Raw genomic sequence first — 24,736 nt, 5'->3', positions numbered from 1 at the left:
ACATAGAAAGCGCTTAATAAATACCATTAATAAATACCATTATTATGAATCATTACCATAAATTATAATAAATATAACAATACAATAATATATTATAATATATTATATAATACTCATAATAATATTATAAATTATTATAAATACCATTATTATTATTGAGCCCCTTCCTTCCTCTTCCCCTCGTCCCCCTCTCCATCCCCCCGTCTTACCTCCTTCCCTTCCCCACAGCGCCTGTATATATGTATATATGTTTGTACATATTTATTACTCTATTTATTTATTTATTTATTTTACTTGTCCATATCTATTCTATTTATTTTATTTTGTTCGTATGTTTGGTTTTGTTCTCCGTCTCCCCCTTCTAGCCTGTGAGCCCACTGTTGGGTAGGGACGGCCTCTACGTGTTGCCAACTTGTACTTCCCAAGCGCTTAGTCCAGTGCTCTGCACACAGTCAGCGCTCAATCAATACGATTGATTGATTGATTATAAAGGGGCTGGAGGTTGGGGAAGGGGCTCGGGGGCCTCGCGGAGAACGGAGCGCCATGAAGGACGGTTTGACAAGAAGCCGGCGCGAGGAGCGGCAGGGGGCGGGCACCGGGAACAGGCCCGGCAAGATGGCGGCGGCGGCTGAGGAGCCGGAGCTGAGCCTGGGGCTCCTGCCCACCGACCCCCTGCTCCTCATCTTCTCCTTCTTGGACTACCGGGACCTGATCAGGTAGCGGGGCCGCGGGCTCCGGCGGACGCCGCCCGCCCGGGCCAGGGCGACGGAGGGACCTCGGGAGGGGCTGAGGCCCGGCCCGCAGGCCCGGCCCCCCGACCCCGCTTCCCTCACCCCGGAGGGGCCCCCTTTTCCTCAGCCTCCGGGCCCACCGGGGAGGCTACTCGCCCTCAACGGCCCCGGGCCTCGCTCCTTCCCCAACCCCAGACTGGGCCCGTCCGGCGGAGGGAGCGGAAGGCCTCGGCCCCGGGGCAGGTGCGCCGAAGGTGGGGACTGTTGCCAACTTGCACTTCCCAAGCGCTTAGTACAGTGTTCTGCACACAGTAAGCGCTCAATAAATACGATTGATTGATTGATTGACTGTGCGGGGGGCGACGCCAGGTGCGGCGTTTGGCATTCGCCCTCCAGGACTTGGAGATCCTGTTCTCGGCCCCCGGGCCAACCGCCGGTGGCACCAGGGCGGGGGGCTCAGCGGGGTGGGGAGGGCCGCAAACAATCAATCAATCGTATTTATTGAGCGCTTACTGTGTGCAGAGCACTGTACCAGCGCTTAAAACAGTGCTTTGCACATAGTAAGCCCTTAATAAATGCCATTATTATTATTATTATTACTAAGCGCTTGGGAAGCACAAGTTGGCAACGTATAGAGACGGTCCCTACCCAACAGTGGGCTCACAGAAGGGGGAGACTGAAAACGAAACAAAACGTTTTAACAAAATAAAATAAATAGAATCAATCAGTCCATCGTATTTATTGAGCGCTTACTGTGTGCAGAGCGCTGTACCAAGCGCTTGGGAAGCACAAGTTGGCAACATATAGAGACGGTCCCTACCCAACAGTGGGCTCACAGTCTGGAAGGGGGAGACTGAAAACGAAACAAAGCGTTTTAACGAAATAAAATAAATAGAATCAATCAATCAATCGTATTTATTGAGCGCTTACTGTGTGCAGAGCGCTGTACCAAGCGCTTGGGAAGCACAAGTTGGCAACATATAGAGACATTCCCTACCCAACAGTGGGCTCACAGTCTGGAAGGGGGAGGCTGAAAACGAAACAAAGCGTTTTAACAAAATAAAATAAATAGAATCAATCGTATTTATTGTTCGCTTACTGTGTGCAGAGCACTGTACCAAGCGCTTGGGAAGCACAAGTTGGCAATATATAGAGACGGTCCCTACCCAACAGTGGGCTCACAGTCTAGAAGGGGGAGACTGAAAACGAAACAAAGCGTTTTAACAAAATAAAATAAATAGAATCAATCAATCAATCGTATTTATTGAGCGCTTACTGTGTGCAGAGCGCTGTACCAAGCGCTTGGGAAGCACAAGTTGGCAACATATAGAGACGGTCCCTACCCAACAGTGGGCTCACAGTCTGGAAGGGGGAGACTGAAAACAAACCAAACATTTTAACAAAATAAAATAAATTGAATCAATCAATCGTATTTATTGAGCGCTTACTGTGTGCAGAGCACTGTACCAAGCGCTTGGGAAGCACAAGTTGGCAACGTATAGAGACGGTCCCTACCCAACAGTGGGCTCACAGTCTGGAAGGGGGAGACTGAAAACGAAACAAAATGTTTTAACAAAATGAAATAAATAGAATCAATCAATCGTATTTATTGAGCGCTTACTGTGTGCAGAGCACTGTACTAAGCGCTTGGGAAGCACAAGTTGGCAACATATAGAAACGGCCCCTACCCAACAGTGGGCTCACAGTCTAGAAGGGGGAGACTGAAAACAAAACAAAGCGTTTTAACAAAATAAAATAAATAGAATCAGTCAGTCGTATTTATTGAGCGCTTACTGTGTGCGGAGCACTGTACTAAGCGCTTGGGAAGTACAAGTTGGCAACATATAGAGACGGTCCCTACCCAACAGTGGGCTCACAGTCTAGAAGGGGGAGACAGAGAACAAAACATTTTAACAAAATAAAATAAATAGAATAAATATGTACAAGTAAAATAAATAAATGAATAGAGGAATAAATACGGGCAAACATATATACAGGTGCTGTGGGGAAGGGAAGGAGGTAAGGCGGGGGGATGGAGAGGGGGAGAGGCCCACTGTTGGGTAGGGACTGTCTCTATATGTTGCCAACTTGTACTTCCCAAGGGCGTAGTACAGTGCTCTGCACACAGTAAGCGCTCAATAAATACGATTGATTGAAGGAGGGGGCTCAGTCTGGGAAGGCCTCCTGGAGGAGGTGAGCTGTGCCCCCTCTCCTCTCCCATTTGGCTTCGCCACCCCCGCCCCCAAAATGGGGTGGATGAGAAGGGACCTCCTCGAGAGGCCTGCCTTTTGTTTGCGATGTGCTTTGTGGCTTGGATCAAACTAGATGCCATCCTGTGGGTAGCCGTGCTTTGGCGTCTGGTCTTTGCCCTTGGCGGCGGAGGCAGTGGGCGTAAACTTTGGCAAGCGTGCGCCTGTGTCCGTGTGTTTGTGTGTGTGTGCTTGCCACAGGGTGCCGTCTTTTATTGGTGGGAAGGAGAAACACCCCTCACGTGGCTCAGTGGGAAAGAGCACGGGCTTGGGAGTCAGAGGTCATGGGTTCAAATCCCGCCTCCAACTGACAGCTGTGTGACTTTGGGCACGTCATGTAACTTCTCTGGGCCTGTTACCTCATCTGTAAAATGGGGATTAAGACCCTGAGCCCCGCCGTGGGACAACCTGATCACCTTGTAACCTCCCCGGTGCTTAGAACAGTGCTTTGTGTATAGTAAGCGCTTAACAAATACTATTATTATTATTATTCCCTGTGCCTCAGTTACCTCATCTGTAAAATGGGGATTAAGACTGTGAGCCCCCCGTGGGACAACCTGATCACCTTGTAACCTCCCCAGCGTTTAGAACAGTGCTTTGCATATAGTAAGCACTTAACAAATACCATTATTATTATTATTCCCTGTGCCTCAGTTACTTCATCTGTAAAATGGGGATTAAGACCGTGAGCCCCGCCGTGGGACAACCTGATCACCTTGTAACCTCCCCGGTGCTTAGAACAGTGCTTTGCATATAGTAAGCGCTTAACAAATACCATTATTATTATTCCCTGTGCCTCAGTTACCTCATCTGTAAAATGGGGATTAAGACTGTGAGCCCCCCGTGGGACAACCTGATCACCTTGTAACCTCCCCAGCGGTTAGAACAGTGCTTGACACATAGTAGGCGCTTAATAAATGCCATTATTGTTATTATTATTATTATTGAGTGAAGGTGAGTGTGTGGCCATTGGGCGCACACTCTGTGAGAGCGGTACGTAGCAAGCCCCTGGGAAACCCGAGACCGGCTTGGGAAAGAGGGCCACGGTGAAGTAAGCAGCATGTCTGAATTTCAGATCCTCACCCGTACTCGATGCAAAATGTTTACCGCAACACCCCCTTTTTATGCTGTCACTGTTGTGCAAGAGGGGAAATAGGGCTTAATCCTGACCCAAAAGTAACTTTTTCAGTTCTCACCAGTGTGATTTCCCTGTGGAGTTTTCCCAGTTTTTAGCAGCATTTATGAGCAAAAATCACACTTGGATGTCAATAGCCCGGCACAAAACGATTTAAAGACACAGCCCCTTAAACTATGTTACCATCTCTGGCCTGATGAAATCAATGTCGAGTTGAATGCCTGGTTGGGTATCTAAGTCTTCTTAGTTTCAGCATTTTTGCTGGGGTTGCAGCAGGAGGTCAAAGGGTTTCTTGAAGTTGGAAAACTCAAGCATAGGTTGTTCATGTGATGGGTTATTTTCAAATCTGATCTACTGGTAAAAATAAATTCAGGAGGACTGGTCTACTTTCATTTCAGTAAGGTGTCACCCAGGAGAGAGACTTAGATTGTCCCAGTGTTTAGAACAGTGCTTGGCACATAGTAAGGGCTTAACAAATACCGTCATTATTATTATTATTATTATTTTTGTCTATACCTAGGGCTGTCCTACTGTAAAAGGATTTTGCTCTCATTATTTTTGCCTAGATGATTTTGAAATATTCTGTGGCTAGAGGATTAGGACTCTTGTGCTCCAAATTCACCCCAATCTTAAAGAATATTGTTACACTCTAAAATATGTCAATAATTTTGATATTAATTAATGGCATGGCCCGGGAACTGGGGGAAAGCATGGCCTAGTGGAAAGAGCATGAGTCTGGAAGGAAGGAGATGTGGGCTTGTGTCCCATCTCTGCCACTCGCCTACTGTATGGTGTTAGACCAACCCTTAACTTCATGGGGTCTCAGTTTCCTTACCTGTAAAATGGGGATATGAACCCTGATCTCCCTCTGCCTTAGACTGTGAGCAACGTTTGGGACAGGAGTTGAGTCTGATTTGATTATTTTTGATCTGCACAGTGCTTGGCATGTAGTAAGTGCTTAATGCCATTATTATTTTGGATATCAGTGAAAATTAAAATTTCACACTTTGGGGATTTGATTTAAGCTTTTTCTTTATAAGGCCAGTACTAGAATAGTTTTGCCATTACAGTAAATAATAGGTTTGCTTTAAATTTTGATTTTCTTCTTCAAGGTAAGATTAGAGCAGAAATAGTGTGTCTGAAGTTTTTTGTGGCAGATGATGAAACAATCTGAAGATTAGGTTTTCTGTTTCATGAAATTAACGGCTATCTTAATCAGAAATAATGAGTTGTTGCTGTATTTGTTATCATGTCCAAGGTGTTGATGTTTGTAGACATTTGTGTTAAAATGTATACAAGTTTTTGAGTATAAATATTTGACCTAGCTAAGAGATCTCTATTGTCATAGGTATACTAGTTACCACACATTCAAATTTTTCATGTTCCAGATTTAATAGATATATATTTTGTAAATATTGTAATCTCAGTACTGGTTTGTGTTTTAGCTGCTGCTATGTTAGTCGAAGATTGAACCAGCTATCAAGTCATGATCCACTGTGGAGAAGACACTGCAAGAAATATTGGCTTTTATCTGAGTAAGTATTTGGGGAAAGTAAATGTTGGGTAATTTAGAAACCAAATAAAACTTGAAGTAGAGGGTATAAAATTATTTTTCATTTTATCTTGCAGGATTTTTATCACTAATGGCATCTTACACATTTAATGCTACACCATAAGAAATTGCTATTTTTTATGTTTTTGAGACTATTTTCCAAGTAGAAAAATGTCTTTAGTGAAGGAAAAATTCCACCTGTAGAAAGAATCAACACACAAGAATTGTCAGAAATATCCATACCAAGCAAAAATAATATACCCAGATACATCCTGCCAATTTGCTTTTCAGTGATTATGAAATAATTAATCACTTTTTAGCCTATTTGTTATACTTCTCACTTGTTCGGTAGTTGCCATCAGTGCAGATAAAGAAATTAACTTGGAGTCTTTTATTGAATTAATGGTTAAGTGTTCTTATACTTAGTATTAATAGCAAAGCATTACAAAAAGAAAGCCATGGACCCTTAAACAAGAAATATTTTGTTTGCATTAATTCTAGATGACAAACCCTCCCAAGCGCTTAGTACAGTGCTCTGCACAGAGTAAGTGCTCAATAAATACTATTAATGGAGATTTCCAGTGGTCCTAATGCTCTTATTCTTGTCTATTCAGGGCAGACAAAACTCAGAAGAATCAGAGTTGGAAATCTCTCTTCATTGATACTTATTCTGACCTGGGAAGATATATTCAACATTATGGTGCCCTTAAAAAAGCTTGGGACGATCTTGAAAGATACTTGGCACAGAGGTGCCCCCGGATGATTTTATCTCTGAAAGGTGATTGTGTTTTTTTTTGTATTTTGTTAATTGGGGGGAATTTTGAGTTATTTCAATAGAAGAACACTCAAGCCCTCCCCAAATGGAAGGACTCTGGAAGAAGGATAGAATGATATGATACAGGTCACATCCATTGGTGTCAACTTTTTCACGGTGACACTTTTCATTTTGACCTAATACTGGTAATTGTGGTATTTAAGTGCTTACTATGTGTCAAGCATTGTAATAATGCACTGTTGTAGATACAAGATAATCAGGTGGGGCACGGTTCCTGCCCCATGTGGGGCTCATAGTTGAAGTAGGAGGGAGAACAGGTATTAAATCTCCACAGATGAGGAAACTGAGGCATAGGGAAGTGAAGTGACTTGCCCAGAGTTATGTAGCAGGCAAATGACAGAGCCAAGATGAGAACTCAAGTCCTCTGACTCGCGGGACCGAGCTCTTTCCACTAGGCCATGGTGTTGTTCGGGGCAAAAGGGGGGCAAAGATTTTAATGGGGGATGAGGCAGGGGCTGGGTAGACTTGAAAGAGCCAACAGGACAGAAACCAGCATTTGGGGTTTGGAAACTGTCAATATAAAGAAATCAATTATGGATATGAAATAGACTGTCAGTTGAGAGACCTGGGCTGAGTGACGCTAGGAATCCAGGTTAAAAAGCTGAGGGGACAGTTATCCCCATGTGTTGGTACCTCTATCCATACTTGTAAGAACTGATTCCTGTAGTACACTGTACTTGTTAAAATGCAACTAAAATTATTGTGTTTATGAAGTATATACAGACCGACAGTATTTACTGCAACACAAAGTTCTTCATGAACACAATCCTCACATTATAGAACTGAGTATATTAAATATTTCTGATCTGAAATTTAATATGCTATTCTAAAAATCCATTCCAAGGTTTTAAGTGTATATATTGTTGTAGGTAGCATTTTCTGGGGGAAGAATGCAGTTAGCTTCTCAGACCAAAATATTGTTGACTTACAACTTGATAGATTACAGAAGGTGAACACTTTCTGTGTATTTGCATATACAGGCATCTCTGCTGAGCTTTGTGTGAAGCCTTGCTGTATTTTGTCATTCAAAGTTTGAGAACTCATCACTAGTACTGTTGCTGCAAAGAATCTCTCACACATCTTGAGTTATAGTTTAGTTTTGCAGTTAACTGGATTTTAATCATCCCCATCTTTTCCATTTGGATTTCCAAGCATTGGTACTTATTTGGAGCAAGTCTAGGGAACTTAAAGTAGAAAATAACCTAAACTGTTATATCATTATTTTTGGCTAATTTGGCTATTGAACTTTTAATGATCATACTCCAATTTTTTTGGGTTTCATAGCACTGTGGTGATTAGTCATAGCACTATACATGTTTTCTAATGTCTTTCATTTACTCATGCAAAATGTTGGCTTGGAAGCTTATTTGCTTTGTTATTTTTTATTACATAACATTTACTAGCCCAAATGCCATTTTTTTTTAAATTTTTACAAGAAAGCCATTCTTCTTTGACCATCTTGATTCTGATAGATATATCTTGTTGTCATAGACATTTTTAAGGAAAGGGGTGAATCAAGTATTCATAAATAACAAAAAAATAGGAATTAACTTTAAAAAAGACACACCTTTTTCTTTGAAGCAGATGTTTTGGTCCTGTTTTAACGTAAGTAATCATCAAAACTCTGAATTGACTTTTCTGGAGATGATGATTCTTATCAGTGATTACCAAGAATTGTGTCTGGTAGTTCATCTGTCTTTGTGCTGCTTCTTCTGGGTATCCTAATAAGTTTTATGCCTTTTCCTGCTCACTGATTCCCTTGATTTTTCCTTACTTTATATTTTACAATATTTTTGTCACTTTTTGCTGTCTCTTTGCCATTTAAATCCTTTGTTAGATGGTGTAAACAGTGAATGTGTTTTGCCAAGCAAGTAATCATGTTTTGTGGAGTGGTATTTCTCCGCATTTAATGGTCAGCCATAAAAATAATTTTTCAACTGGGAAAAGGCAGAATATCTGTATTTTTTTTTTACAAAGGATAACTACACAGTAGTCAAGATTAAGAGGAAAATAAATTTGTGATCATGTAATGCTATGTATTTGGCCTCTTAAAGTAAAGCTTGAATCAACATGCTGGTTATTGTAAATTGAATGTGGAATTAGGTATGAAAAGGGTATTGCTTAAGAACAGTGTATTATTCATACAAGTTTCTCTGAATTTCTTTCTGTCAGTTCTGAGGGCATGTGGAAGAAGCATATGTCTATATAGTTGTAAAAAAACACCTTTGAAATCTTACTTTAGAAATCCGCAGTAACTATCTGGTTTTTTAACTGTTTTAATGTTAAAGTATATCATTGAATAGACAGGGCATTGGGTATAAATTTATTTTGCAGTCAGTGTCTTTTCACATTTGTATATAAAGTGATGTGCTGATTATTCTGTATATCAAGCGCTTAGTACAGTGCTCTGCACACAGTAAGCACTCAATAAATACGATTGAATGAATGAATATTAGAATTTCAATTTTTAGTTTGTAAATTACTTGCATGTATATGTAACTCAGAATATGGTTATTTTCCAGGAGCATTTTGAGTAAAGGTAATGCTTCAGTTTTACAGAAAATGAAAAGGCATCACAGACTTTTCTAGCTTGATATTTGTGTATTCAAAGTGAATGTCAATTATGTGGTATTTTAATGACTTATGTGAAGGTACTGCTTTATATTTCTGTACAAGAATAAAAAAGAACAAGTGAAAGGCAACATAAAATTTCTTGTGAAGTTGTTTGCCTTGTAGAATTTAATCGTAAAAGTTTAATATTCCAGAGGGTTAATGTTTTTTATTTTCCATTTTTCCCTTATTCAAAAATAGGTTACATTATGAATGAGATTGATAAGTTTTAAGTCTAGGCAGTCAGTGGCAGGGAAATGAACTGATCGACATTTTTGTGATGTGCATGCCGACTTCAATCTACCATCCTTACTGCTCATCATTACAAGTAGTCTTAATATTTTTCTTTGCTCAGTTGTTCACTAAGGGGAAAAATAAGTTGGAGAGTGAAAATTTTCTAGCATTTCCTAAAATTTCTTGGTATAATGGACTAATGAATGTACTCTAGTGATCAGGTTGTCAGTTCTGCTACAATCAGTGCTTTCATCATGGTTTGGCTAGAACGCTATTGGGCCATTAAGGAATGTTTTTCTAACAGTGTGTATCTGTCCAGATGGTTTCAATGAAGTGGTTGTGCACATGTATGCAAGTGGAGTCAATGTGTGACTTCTGTGATGCTATTTGTTGCCAAATTGTACTTTCCAAGCGCTCAGTGCTCTGCACACAGTAAGGGCTCAATAAATACAATTGAATGAATGAATTTACAAAGGCAAATGATACTGTTTTACAAATAGGGTTCGTATGTTTTGAAAAGGAAGTTGGCCTAAGGAGATATTGATTAGTGTTTGGCATTTAATTATGGTTGCTAAAACGTGGGATGGTTGAGATGAAATTCCATCATTCATCAGCAGGGCCCCCTAGCAGATAGTGGTTGGTTGACTGTGTAACACAAGGGCCAGTGTAGAGTTGTGAGGGCCTCTGCTAAGTGATGCATGGACTGAAAATGTTGCATGGACTGAAAATGTTGCAACCATGAAACTTTTAATCCGGGGATTTAAGTGTGAATTGTAAATACAGCAGTCTTACTGTGGTGGCCCCTCAAGATGATTTATGCTCTTAAATTTATCATTATATCATACAGAAGGAAATTTAGATTGGGCTTGCTTGAGTTTATGATCTGAATAAAAAATTCCTCTTGAAACAGCGAGTCTGTTGCATTAATTTTTGAGTATTTTCCTTCCCTTGCTTTTCCCTCAAAATGCCACACTGGGTGATGTGAGGAAGAATTCTTGTTTGAAATCATAACATTTGGAAAGCCTATCCCTGGCTAAAGGGATTTAAATTGAATATAAGTAAAACTTTGATACACCTGTCCCTGCCCAGTTACCTCATGTGGTAAAACACAGCACTTAGTATTGGTAAGATTGTTTGCCTTTGGGAGAATCCTGAACAAAAATTTTTTAATACTATTTTAAGCGCTTACTATGTGCCAGGCACTGTACTAAGAGCTGGGATAGATACAAGCTAATCAGGTTGAACACAGTCCCTGTCCCACATGGGACTTTCAGCCTTAATCCCTATTTTCCATATGAGGTAACTGAGACACAGTGAAGTGGCTTGCCCGTGCTCCATCCATTATGTGAAATGCTATCCAAATGTTCCCAAGACATGGTACAACTGTTTGAGTTTTGGTAAGCAAATATGGGGCAATTTTCTCCGTATGCTTAGAATTAAAAATTCATCTACAGCAAACTTCTGCTGCAGTGCAGATTTCAGTTCTATTGCAGCACAAGTATCTCCTAAGAAATTATGATGGTATGAATAAGAACATAAAACTTGCTGGGAAGTGGAGAAAAGAGTAAGCTGGCTGAGAGGACAAGGTTTTGAAGAAAGCAGTCAATTCATATTTTAGCAGCATGATTTTTTTTTAAATCAATTGATATTTGAATGTTTTCTGTGTGCAGAACATTGTACTAAGTACTTAGGAGAGTACCATATAACAGAATTGGTAGACATATTCCCTGCCTTCAAGGAACTTACAGTCTAAAGAGGGAGACAGACATTAATATAAAGAAATAAATTACAGATATGAAATAAGCTGCAGATGTGGATAAAAAGGCCTAAATAAGATTCATCTGGGGTTTGGGAGGAAAATAATCATTTCAAACGTGTTCAGTGAACAAGAACATTGGAAAGAGCAATTCTGAAAGCACACTAGTGGTGATAAAGGAAAGCAAATTGGGTAAAGTTTCCAATATGACAGACATCAAGGAAAAAAATACCATTATTTCAAATTTAATATAGTAAACCCACAGTAAAACTGAAAAGCATTGATCTCTCCCAGTGAGACAGTAGTGAGAATCTGCAGATCAAATCATCACTGACTACTGGCTCAGGAACTTCAACAGCTAAAATTGGAGGTCAATTATGAGGAAGTCAGAAGCGAGCAGACCCATAAAAGACTATCCTTTTGGGCACAGAATAGCAACAGGGAAGTGAAATTTATGGTAGAAGTATTCAAAGGTGATCTTTTTTTTTCTTTTATATCATCTATATTTTCTAGCATGTATACCTCAACCTTCTCCTTGAATTATGGTAATGGTTTTGGGGATGATCTAGCTGAGCCGTTCGTAAGCTAAGGCAAATTGTGACAATAGATCCGAGCCCCCTGTTAGGGAGTCCTCACCACTCTCTGTTCTGTTGCTTGATTTAGGAAAATTTACCAGTAAGGAACCAGTGCCTGGATTCACTGGTTCCCAGGTTTGGTGTATGTGGTCTAAGAGGAGCATTCTGAAGAGCAGAACAACCCTAGCTCACCATCTACTGTGTTTCCTCCCCTCCTGTCCCCCCAGTCAGACCGAATCTGGAAACGATGCCCTCCTACCAACAGCTCAGCTATTTCAAAATATGGATTCCTAGGCAGAGCTGTGTTTATTTTAGAGAGGTGTGGGACCTGGGACACATGAATAGTCTACACAAATTCTGAGCCCCCTCTCCCCTTGTCTTGTCAGGGCTGGAGCAGCATGGGAAGGTGTATTGATGGGAGTCCATCTCCCCCCTCTAGACTGTAAGCTCTTTGTGATCAGGGATTGTACCTACCGACTCTGTTGTACTTTCCCAAGTATTTCATACAGAGCTGTGCACACTAAGTGCTCAGTAAATGCCACTGATAGATGGGAGTTTCATTTTGGGTGGCAGCCCCTCTTCCCCCAAGGGTGACCAGCGGATGGAAGAGGGCCAGGATCTTGCCGTGGCTTATGAACAGCAACTATGAAGGAAGGGTGAGGCATCACTCCAAATCTCTGTACTCTGGAAGTGGGTCTTTTCCCTTCCCCAGTGGCATACCGCCCAGGGCTCTCCACCTCATGGGGCAAAGGTTCCAGACCTGGCGATGCTAGAACAGAAGGGTGCTAGGGCCTCGTGCAGATGTCTTTACTGGATGTTGGTTGTACCCAGCAGCTTGGATAGCTGGCCTTAAATGGCACAAGCCACTTCTATGCCTCACGGCAGGGAGGAAAGGTCCAAAGCATGCTGAAAACAAAAGAGGGGAGATATATTTCCTGGTTTTGATCACAGTATTTTGGAAAATACAATTGTGTATTCATTCAGTCATTTAATGGTATTTATTGAGCACTCACTGTGAGAAGCACTGTGCTTAGCATTTGGGAGGGTACAATACAACAGAGTATACTGTGGCTAGTACTGTTTCTCATTCTCCTTCAAAGGATAAAATTAATATTAAACCTGTTTAAGATTACAGGGGTCAGGTTTCTTTTAAAAGGAATATCATAACCATTGACTTTGGTTACTTCAGTATTCTGTTTGCCCTTGCTGAAATTATCTTGCCAGGCAGTATTTTTTTCCTGGGAATTCTTTTGTGATCTCCTTTGTTCATTGTTTTCCTTTTCTCTCTTTCATTATCTCCCAAACTCCTTTCCCACACACCCTATTTCAACTTGAGTCCACTTTGAGTGAGTCTTAAAGTCTTAGATCATGTGAGAGTTTTTTGTTTTGTTTTTTTAGTAAGGGCTTTTGAAGAACATCCTCAACCTCCTCTCTTCCTTCTCCTCTTCTGGCACCCCCTCACCCTGGGTGGAATTTTTCGTGAATCTGATTTTTGTTAATGTTACCCTGATTTGTCAAGCTCAATCTATTGGGAAATAGTTACCAGGCTCTTGAGCAATAGCAATTTAGTAATTATCCAAACATTACTGCAGTCACTTATAAAGTTTTAGATTTAAGAGAATAGGATTTATTTCTCCATAAATTGTTCTGTAAAATAATCATTTTTGATGCATGCTACCTGATAACTGGAAGAAATTACCAATGAGTATTGGATTTTATTACCACAAAGTGTGATGGTGTTCACAGTCCAGTAAATGTCCCAGTATGATAGGCAGTTAACCCTACTAAAAAGATTTGCAAACTGAGATGTGAAATTACCTGTTTGAGACTGCAAAATGGCCAGCAAGAGTACACTGTTTCTTTGTAAATTTTGAATTTCCTCAAATCAAGGATAGGACTTGCCCATTTTGAGATTGTTTTGGAGGCTGTATGTGTGTCTCCTGCTTTGTTTGAAGTTTGTCCCAATTTAAAAATTAGTTTCTTCATGTGTTTGCAGATAGTGTTCAGGAAGAAGACCTAGATGCCGTGGAAGCTCAGATCGGTTGCCAGCTTCCTAATGATTATCGGTGTTCATTTCGAATTCATAATGGACAGAAGCTAGTGGTTCCTGGGTAAGATGCTCCTTTTTCTAAATGCTTTTCCCTGATGTCCTTTTCCATCTTGTCCTCTCCTTCATTCATCTGGCAAATATTGGGAATGAGGCTGAGCAAGGCATAGAACAACCATAAGTTCTGTTGACTTCCCTAAGGTAAGGGTGGGGAAGAGTCCTATTACATTCTACTGCAACAGGAGCCTCCCTATTACCTGGCAAATTCCCTTAGGATACACAGGCTAGGCTGTGTCAGAATCTCTCCACTCCTGAAAACTTGCTGCTGACAAGCCTGGATTAATTCCTTTAGGGAGTTATGGGAAAATTTAAAATGAGGCATGGTTTCAAACCTCTGCTGTTCACAATCAGTGAAGACTACATTCTGTGGCAAACTGGGGATGTTATATGGACTAGGCAGCTGAAAACATATTTCGATGTTCTTCTGTAGCTCTCTGCCCGAGTGAGGTACATGAAACTTAAGAAACTAGAAATCCATCTTTTCTCCCCATTTCTGGAAAACAGCTCAGATACGAACAGCATTTTGTCTATTTCCTAGTACCTCAGAAGAAGAGAACAACAAATGTTGCATCTTAAAATTTACTCAAAGGAACTTAGTATTCTATAGCTATCAGACCTACTCAATTTACATCCTGTTTGCTTATTTTTCCCCCTAAGTCCTAAACAAGTGACCTTTTTGAGAAATGTTGCTATCAGTGAAATCCTGATATTGGAAGCTTGGGTGTGGTGTGTTGCCCTAAGCAGCCGTTTGGCCAGCCTCCTTGCAAATGTGCCAAGATCATGTCTAGACATTTCCTTGGCTATATATATATATGTATATATATATATATATATATATATATATATATATATATATATATATACACACACACATATATGTGTATATATATATATATATATATATATATATATATATATATATATACACAGTGGCAGAGGGCCTCCTGCAGACTTTGTGATTTCATGTCAGTATAGAGTAAAAACTCTCTGGAAATACTTAAAATGTGGCCTTGAAGAACTACTATTGTAGCTCCCTCGTGTCCTGGATCTAAGCCTTTTTGTCAAAGATGTTGTTGGTATGTTTTATTTTTTGCACCTTGACAATGCTGTCTTGCCAAGCAAAGCATTACACAATAACAATTAAGTAGATGTCATTGATCAGCAAAAGGGCATATCCTTCCCCTGTTGAATGATGGGGTTTTTTTAGCTGTTTCAGCTCAAAGATTTGGAAACCTAGTCTGTAGTTCATTGATAAGCAAGGGATGCATTTGCTTCCTTGGACCTGTAGTGTCACTTTAGTTGTGGAAGGAAAGTAGTTTTTTTAATTAACTGTAGGGTTGGATAGTTGTGGAAGGATTTCCTTGTTGAGAATTCAGTGCTAGCTACTTACTAATCGATCAAAATCAATAGTATTTATTGAGTGCTTGGGAGAGTGCTTAGGATAAGTGTTAGAGGAGGAGACAGACATTAAAATAAATTTACAGATGTGTAGAAAAGTGCCATTTGTTGGTGGCCGCAGAAACTGGTGAATTCTGTGATCCAAGTGGGACAGCTGCCTCCATCTTCTGGGCCCTTCCCTTGAACTTTATCCATTCTCCCTTCTTTCCCTCTCCATCTTTAAGATCTATTGCAACCCCAAGTGGGAGACAGACTAGAAGTGGTGGGGAAAAGTGTTTCAAAGCAATGGGAGGCTTCAGAGGTCAGAATATGAGAAAGTTTGCAAATCATTGGAGAACGATATTTAACTTTCAATGTAGATTGGTTCCTTCTGGGTACCAGAGGTAGTAGGAAAATCACATGGCCAACAGTTCTGAAGAGAAAAACCCATCCCCTCCATTTTATTATTAGGAGAATTTTGGTTTGTCTAACAATGCTTTCTAGACATTCATTTCATAGAGGCCAAATGGGTAACTGGAGCCCTTTATGTCAAGCAATCTGTGGTTGCAAAGAGACACTTGCACTTGTGAACAGATTTTTATGCTGACTGAATACAATTGATGTAACTTTAATAAAAATTACTAGTATCAGCTTCCTTGTTAGCATCCTTGCCTCCAGCTTCTCCTCTTTCCAAATCTATAAATACTATCTGCTGCTTTATGGATTGCCTTCTTGAAGCAATACTCACCTCACTTCTCCCTGCTCCTCAAAGCCGTCCACTGGCTTTCCATTTCCATGTGCATTCAGCCTTTCCGTGAACTCTCTCCATCTTACGTATCAGCCCTCTTCACCTGCTACTCTCCTGCTCACGCTCTTCATTTCTCTCAAGCTAATCTTCTAGCCATACCTGGATCTGAACTCTTTTCCCTCCATCCCTCACTCACCATATTCCACTGCCCTGGGGCTTCCTCCCCCTACCTAATGCGACACGACACGTCACAACTCTCCCTGCCTTCAGAGTCTTCCCAAAATACCACTTTCTCCAACAAGCCTACCCAATTAACTCCCAACCCTCCAAGTGACATCAACTCATCAGCCACTTCTAGAACTTAATCATAGTTTTTTTGTTTTTTACCCTCCCTCAGCACTTATATGTAGGTATGTAATTGACTGTACCATTTTTTCTGATTACCCTGTTTGGGAAGATTGCTTTGTGTCTGTCCCTCCATTAAAGTGTCTGCTCTTTGTGGGCAATTTGTCTCACACTTCTGTTGTATTTTCCCCTGTGCTTAGGGGAAAATACAGTACATTGCACCCAGTCAATGTTCAATTAATACTTTTGTTATTACTAGTACTACCACTACACAATGTGCATAAAACCTCAATATGGAGAATTTTACTTTTTCTTTTGAAGATAAAGTTTAGGATAAGTGTTAATCTCTTAATGTCATATATCTATCTCTGTTCAAATCTGTTTATTAAAGGCAGCAAAGCAAAATATTTATCTCTAAAGTCAAAGAGGGGAACAATTTACTTATTCTTATTTCCAAGGCTAAACTGTTGTTAATGAACTATATGCATTTCTTTTCTTTGGATTCCAAGGTTGATGGGAAGTATGGCACTATCCAATCATTATCGTTCAGAAGATTTGTTGGACATTGACACGGCAGCTGGAGGTTTCCAACAGAGGCAAGGGCTAAAACAATGTCTTCCTTTAACTTTTTGCATACACACTGGTCTGAGTCAGTACATGGCCCTGGAAAGCGTGGAAGGACGAAATCAGTATGAGATTTTTTACCAGTGCCCAGTAAGTATACAACATGTACAATTTAAATATGTCTTCAGTCAAATTGAATTTCTGTATCCATGAATATTCATAGATTCATCTCCCTTGAAGACAGGTAACTTGTCATGGCTTAATGATGAGAGCCCAGACTTGGGAGTCAGAGGACGTGTGTTCTAATCCCGGCTCCGCCACTTGTCTGCTGTGTGACCTTGGGCAAGCCACTTAACTTCTCCATGCCTCATTTCGTCTGTGAAATGGGGATTAAGACTGTGAGCCCCACGTGGGACAACCTGGTTACCTTGTATCTACCCCAGCACATAGAACCGTGCTTGGCAAATAGTAAGCGTTTAAAAAATACCATTATTATTATTATTATTATTAATAGTAAATGGAATCTGTATACTATATCTAGAGGGCTTATTGCGTGGCAAAGCAAAATTAATTCTCCATGGTTTACCTGTAAGATAGCAGAGGAAATTCAGATGCAATCCCGTCAGTAATGCAATCCCATCAGTAATTGGGAACTTAATGTGCTCTGTTAATAATTCACAAAAGCTGTGTTTCATTGAAGCAAACTATTACCAGTTTGAGATGATTTCTGGATTCCAGGTGTATCTTAATGATGCCCAAAATATCTCAAACAATAACCGTTAACATTGAGGCTTTAGTACTCTTTTTTTTCTGTTGCAATTCACCATGAGTGCATTCAAGTGTTAAAATAAGCTGGGATAGACCGTAAGAATGTGTCCTTGTATAAGCCTACTGATTGGTCTAGGAAACTTCATGACTTCATCTCCCCCAAATGTAATTTTTGCCACTCTCATTTTGAAGACAGCCTACTTCCCTGAGCTCACTGTGGTCAGGGAACATGTCTACCAACTCTGTTATTTTGTACCCTTCCAAGCACTTAGTACACTACCCTGCACACGGTAAGCACTCAGTACGATACGATTGATGGACCCCTAAAGCAGCCGTGGGCTGTAGGGGGACAGGACTCGAGGAATGTAAAAAAAAAAACCAAAACCTCAAAAATTTGAAATGTAGGCTTGCTAGGTGTTCATCTTGATAAGGGAGTCCTCAGGACAGGCTCAGAGGTGGGAAGTGTCCAGATCTGGATTACCACTGAGGTTCACGGGGTCCTCACCTGGCCCCCAGAGTGTCAGTCGAGCACTTTGTGACTGTACCAGCATGGCTGCTGATTGAGACATTATGAAGCCAAAATGAACCATCTGAAGATGGCCCCAGCATGTGCACGGTGTTGGAGGAATTGGGGAGACATTGGGGTGGAGGGGTGGGGGTTAGGAGGGAGGGACAGATGGCAGTTGTGCATATGCATCTTTCCTTGTCACTTCTCCTCTGTTGCCGCACATATATGGCAGCCCTTTTAAATTTCTCAGCTCTGGTAAAGGAGAAGGTGACTGACAGAAGGTGGGTTTGAGGGCAATGACAGCCATAGAGACCACGCACTTTTAATTCAGCTCCAGCCCCCAGGCTCTGCTACCACCACCCCATATCAATCAACGGGCAGTCAATGAATGGTATTTATTGAGCACTTCTATGAGCGCTTGGAAGGGGACAAAACAACAGAACTAGTGGAAACATTCCCAGCCCGCAGGTTCCGGGGCCAGTCATCCGCCCCTCCCTCTTGACTGCCTGTCTGCATGAGTGGCTGTTCAAGGGGACCCAGCCCTGTAAATGTCTCAGCTCTGCCTCAGGGCAGGTGAGGGGATTAGCAGCCTGAGAGAGGAGCCTGTGTGTTCTGAACCCAGCACATGAGGTGTAACTGTGGGATTTCCTCTACCCGGCCCTCACACCCAGAGTCTCTCCCTTGAAGATCGGTTAGTGGAGGGTAGCGAGGTCTTGTACGGGTGGGGGATGGGGCAGGGGCTGGAAGAGTAGGCACAACAGTTTCCAGTTCAGGGTGGGCCCAAGTGAAGTGAGACACCCTGGCCTGGGGTATTTGGTGGTTACTAAAGCCATCTCCTCCCCCATATCACTCCATGCTAATAGGTGATCATTACCACTGACACTCCTCCTCCCCAGCTGTGTTTGCTCATCCTCAAACTTGATAGCTGGTTATCTTATTGAATCTTAATTGGAAGTCATTAGTACTCATTGACCTGCTCCCTCTTCCTCCTCCCTATCTCCTGCAGAAAGTTGAGGTTTGGGAATCCACAGAATAACCGGGGAGTGGTTAAGGTAAGGGAGTCTGGCTGGAGAGGTGTTGCCTTATGTGAAGACATCATTGTGTCACGCAGTTTATGATGTCCTCTGCTTCACATGTCACATGAGGGGCCAAGCAAGGCTGTCTAGTCTTCAATTGATCCAGCCCTGGCATAGTGGTGTGAGACATTGAAATCTTGGTCTTCCCTGCTCTGTAAATCAGTGTCAACCTTAGTTGGTGTTGGTCGTTCAGTAACGCCTTTTGGAGATTTGGGCGAAGATCAGATTTTTTGAAGAAAAATTATTTATAAAAATACACCAGCCATGTTCAAACGCAGTCAAAGAGAAAGTAGTGATTTACGGCAAAACATTGGGGTAAACATGACCAATTCATGGGTGGAATCGTAAAGTTTGTGGAACAGGAAAATTAATTGCTTATCCACTAAGTTTTTTATTATTGAATTTTATATAAACATTGTAGATCAAATTTAAATATTTGGTGTTTCAAATATTCAAACATGTGAGATCATTGAAAGATTAAAATTTATGAATGTATACAGAAAGCTTGCTAAATATTTATAATCATGAAACTTCCTGAAGAAGATAACTGAAATGCCCCAAAACATGAACATTCCCACAACTTTTATTCTTCTCATAATGGACTCCATTCTTAATAATTACAGGGCTCATGGTCCGTGAGTTCATAAATTTTTCCGGAGTTAACTGTCAGGAGGTAACTAGAATTCTCTATTTATAGAATTCTAGTTTTATTTATTTTTTTTTTACTGGAAAGGAGCCTGTGAGCCTCACCTTGAAAACAAGAGAACAGAGTGAAAATGTTGATTACTCTTGAAAAGATTAAAAACACTGTCATCAGCCTGGACCCAAAACAAGATCTAGCATATTGAAACTTCCTAATTGCTTTTGTGAAGAATAAATATTTATTAAAATTTGAAGCAGAAGTAATAAGAGCTCTAGAGCAAAGGCTGAATTTGAGCAAGGTTTCATTTTCATGTGTGCTGTTCCTTTGTTTTAACACATAAGGTTACTTAATTTTGGCCATTCTGAATATGCTTAATTGTGGTTCCATGGAGAGTTAGCAAGACAGATCTTTAGAAATGAGGTGAAATTGGTTTCTAGATAGACTGAAATATGAAAATATAAAGCACTGTCCCTATAATCTTACCTCTTTACAGGTACTTTGTTTTCAGTTGAATACTCAAATGTTCCCCCCCCCACCCCACCACATTAATGCACTTTTTTCTTATCTAGGACCAGATGGCTCGAAATCCATCTGCTATTGACATGTTTATTACAGGTAGGAGAGACTCATTTATTTTCTCCCCTGGGTTAAAAAAAATGTTACCTATTAACCAACATGGGCTGTGATTTTATTTTTGACCCAAGTGTTTTTCAATCCAGTCAAGGTACAGAGGTCTGCATTCAGACTCTCTGTGGGAAATCTCGTTTGTTTGGTTTGATTTTTGTTTGTTTGGAAAGTGAGCATGTTCTGTAAATTGCTCTATTGTTCATGAATTTATACAATCTTATATGGAAAGACAAGAAATGGAACATGGGGGTAATTGTTATATATTGATGCCAGTCCATTTCCCTATGTTTTCCACCCGCTGTATTCAAGTCATTGTTATATCACAGATTATCTGTTTTGGGGTTAATACTGCTCTGGCAAGAAGTGTAGGACATTCACCTGGCAATATCAACCCCAAACTGGGTAGTTCATAAACACCATTGACACACCCAGTTTTTCTTGGCCTTGAAAGAGGAATTTCTAGTGAGTAGCTCTTGAACCTCTTCAACTCCTATGGTAGTATTGTTGTACTGTTGGTCCATTATTCCTCCCATTCAGCAAGTGCTCATAAAAGCTTTCTGCCTCTCCAGGCTGCTTTTTAAATGCATTGTTAGCATGTTACCATTTTCACAAAACAGAAAGAGAAATAAGCGAAAAGTTCTAATTTCGTGCCTATGTCGCTCTCCTGATTTGACATAAACTCTTAAGAAAGCGGTACATCTCAGACTCTTCCCTTTTGACCCCTTTCAATGGCTTTGTAATTAAATGGATTTGAATTTTCTCCTAAGTATGTAGATGTGTAAGCATTTTTGTGGAGAAAGAAAGCTCTTCTAGGGCCAATAGTCAGGGTTGTCCTGCTTAACGACCTCTTGGAAAAGAGAGACCGTAGTGTTCAGGTGCTAGACTTTTAGAGATCCTAGAAATATGTGGAATAATAGCTACCCCTCTCATGGGGTGTATTTAATTCTGCCCATCAATATGAACAGATACAGGAGCTCTTCAAGGACAGGGATCATATCTCTTATTTCCATTGATTGCTCCCAAGTAATTAGTATCCTTTTGGGCACCCAGTAGATACTAAATAAATGTGTCGGTGGTAAGGAGGATATCCTTATTTTGATTATTAGAACCACCCAGAAGTTTCCAACCTAAATGTTTCAGTGAAAATCTCTTCCAAGGAAAAAGAAGGCTGGCATTGGGAGTGAAAATTAACTCAGAAAGGGAGTGCTGGGAATGGCTTCATAAAAACTTCTTTCAGGTTTGATGGTGCATGTTTAAAGTAGTTAAAAATAAAATGATATGTGTGTAGCCTTATCTGCTTTTGAAAAACCCTTCTTTGTTCCTTTTTCTTTTGGACTACAGGTGCTTCCTATTCTGAATGGTTTACCTCTTATGTCCACAATGTTGTAACAGGTGGTTATCCTATCATAAGAGACCAGATTTTCAGGTATCAAGACTTTTAACCAAAAGGATGAAATTATCAAAAAACTTCTAATTCAAATATTAATTATAGCTGCTGCTAGAATCACTTCTTTCTGCTCTGCATAGAAAAATATACACCCACCTAAGAAACTAGTACTTTTAATATTCAAGTTATAGTTACCATAGGATACCAATGTGGTCTGAGTGAGAATACTCACGGCATAAATAGTAAATATGTTATTCTGCCAGGTACTCTACTAAGCGCTGGGGTGGATTCAAGCACATCGGGTTGGATACAGTCCCTGACCCACGTGGGGCTCACAGTCTCATGAGTAGCAAGCCAATAGTTCGATGTGGAACAAAGGGAAAGCAGTGTTATTTTTTTGTGTCTCAAAACATGATACTACTTGCTACTAATTTCACAATCCTGTTCTGAAAATATAAGTATTATTGACATTACTTCCCAGTAGGGTGGGAAAATAAAATGTTAGGCTTTGTATTATGTTCTGACCCAATCAATAATCTATTCCATTTAGCAACAAACTGTTTTTACAGCCAGTGTCGGTTGAGTTTGATATGTTCTTTTTTTCCCTTTTTTAAATTTGTTTGTGCCCAGCCTCCAGATAGGTTCAGGTGGTCTGATTTCAGAATTATAGCAATAAATGCTGCACTCCTGAAAGCAAGCATATGCTGAACTGTGGAAGCTGGCAAGCCCTCTCCAGTTACAAAAAAAATCACTGGATATTTCCCATTTTTCTGAAAAACATGCAACCCAGAGTATTCCTAGACCTCACATTACCCAAATCTTTGAATACAAGAATCTATGAATAGTTGTAGGACCTGAGGCAAAACTCCACCCTTGAATCCAGCCTCTTTAGTAGCTCCATGAAAAGGAGTGAAGGGGAAAGTAGGAAAGAAAGGGTTTACTTCCCTCCAGTGTTCCTGGGGCTCAGTCTAAAAATAATAATAGTAATAATAATAATAATGGCATTTATTAAGTGCTTACTATGTGCAAAGCACTGTTCTAAGTGCTGGGGAGGTTACAAGGTGATCAGATTGTCCCACAGGGGGCTCACAGTCTTCATCTCCATTTTACAGATGAGGTAACTGAGGCACAGAGAAGTTAAGTGACTTGCCCAAAGTCACACAGCTGACAATTCGTGGAGCCGGGATTTGAACCCATAAACTCTGACTCCAAAGCCCGGGCTCTTTCCACTGAGCCATGCTGCTTCCCCTAAGAAGTGCCCTTCAATTGATGGGTATGCCCTGATCCCAAATAAAGAAGCCAACTATTTTAGATTCAGATCTTGGGAACTTATTCTGTATAGATCTGGAGGTGAGATGTAGGGATTCAGGGTTCTGAAATAGGTTCTCAAAGGTATGTGTCCAGTGCAACTTCATAGTTTATCCTTTGATTTGAATCACTAATATTCATTATATATTTCCCAGGATAATATATAAAAAAAACCTTCGTAAAGGATTAGAGATGAAAGCCATCCTATGACTTCCATTTATTAGCCTTCTTTTACTGTGAGCTTAAAATAATATTTAAGTCAGAGCGATTGGCATTTCTTTAATCTTAAATCTGGCCCTTTTTTTCCTGTGAGCTTGAAATAATATTTAAATCAGAGTAATTCGCATTTCTTTGCCCTTAAATCTGTAAAACTTGGATTAATTGTTTCAGAGAAAAAACTCTTTCTTTTCCTGTTGCACAGGTATGTTCATGATAAAGAATGTGTATCAACCACTGGAGATATTACTGTTTCTGTTTCTACGTCATTTCTACCAGAGCTTAGTTCAGTACACCCACCTCACTATTTCTTCACTTATAGAATCAGGTGAGAACGACAAGTGGCATTAACTGTTCCAAACATACAGGTTGGAGTCATGTGGCTTTACTTAATTTTCATTTGTCCCGTGAGCCATATGAAAATCCAATACAATTTAAGAAATAACACCTTGCTGCAATTCGGGATCAGGTACTTATGATTTTAGCCAAAGCACTCTTTGTTTACTTTCACCTGGCTTTTAAGATGTTCATTAAAATTAAAGATACCTTAATATACTCTGTAAAATGGTAATGTTGTACATTTTACTAGCCGTTAAATTGAGGACGCAATTGATCATTCAGATCAGTGTAAGTGAATACTTGTTAGGCCCAGTAGCTGCTGGTGTGGAACTTTCAGAGTCAGGTAATTGCTGGAATCAGACGTTTCATATCTTGCTAGTGTATTGAAGCACAGGAGGATTATGGGATTTGGGATTTGTTGTCCTTTGCAGTAGTCTAGTATCAAGACTTCCATTCAAATGACTTCATTAGAAGTCATGACTACCCATATTAGAGGTACAATCCGGATACACATAGAGGTTCTGGATTTAATTTTAAATTTGCTCAAAAATCTTTTGCATGTTCCAAGTGTGGCAGCAATTTCTTAAGGTAAAAATAACATAAAATTTTACTTTTTTCCCCTCCCACTTTCACTAGAATTGAAATGTCAAAGGATGCACTTCCTGAGAAGGCTTGCCAGTTAGACAGTCGATATTGGAGAATAACAAATGCTAAAGGTGATGTAGAAGAAGTTCAAGGGCCTGGAGTGGTTGGTATGTAACCAAAAATTTGGAATTCTTCATCAGCAGTTTTTTTTTAACTTTCTGGCAAATGATAATAATTATGGTACTTATTAAGCACTTAGTATGTGCCATGCACTCTTCTAAGCACTGGGGTAGATAGGAGTTAATCAGTTTGGACACAGTCTCTGTCCCACATAGGACTTACACTTTTAATCTCCATTTCACAGATGAGTTAACTGAGGCCCAGAGAAGTGAAGTCACTTGCCCAAGGTCACACAGCAGACAAGTGACAGAGCCAGGATTAGAACCCCGCTCCCTCTGTAT

General features: G+C 40.4%; 1 protein-coding gene across 3 annotated transcripts in view; it reads left to right on the top strand.

The window, feature by feature from the left end:
- Nucleotides 1–609: 609 nt before the first annotated feature.
- Nucleotides 610–24,736, top strand: part of FBXO3 (F-box protein 3) — a 34,991-nt gene continuing 10,864 nt past the window's right edge. For all 3 annotated transcript variants that reach the window (XR_005455656.1, XM_038764038.1, XM_038764039.1), the window contains exons 1-9: nt 610–716; nt 5,561–5,650; nt 6,282–6,445; nt 13,674–13,788; nt 16,764–16,968; nt 20,383–20,428; nt 21,782–21,866; nt 23,557–23,679; nt 24,327–24,442. Coding sequence is in view for 2 of the 3 variants with exons in the window: in XM_038764038.1 (XP_038619966.1) it covers nt 616–716; nt 5,561–5,650; nt 6,282–6,445; nt 13,674–13,788; nt 16,764–16,968; nt 20,383–20,428; nt 21,782–21,866; nt 23,557–23,679; nt 24,327–24,442 (1,045 nt within the window). In the remaining variant the exon portion in view is untranslated. The remainder of the gene's footprint in view (nt 717–5,560; nt 5,651–6,281; nt 6,446–13,673; nt 13,789–16,763; nt 16,969–20,382; nt 20,429–21,781; nt 21,867–23,556; nt 23,680–24,326; nt 24,443–24,736) is intronic.

The sequence above is a fragment of the Tachyglossus aculeatus genome, chromosome 22 (assembly GCF_015852505.1).
Source record: "Tachyglossus aculeatus isolate mTacAcu1 chromosome 22, mTacAcu1.pri, whole genome shotgun sequence".
Classification (NCBI taxonomy): domain Eukaryota; kingdom Metazoa; phylum Chordata; class Mammalia; order Monotremata; family Tachyglossidae; genus Tachyglossus; species Tachyglossus aculeatus.
Note: the sequence above shows the minus strand (reverse complement) of the source record. Positions and strands in the feature narration are given on the sequence as shown.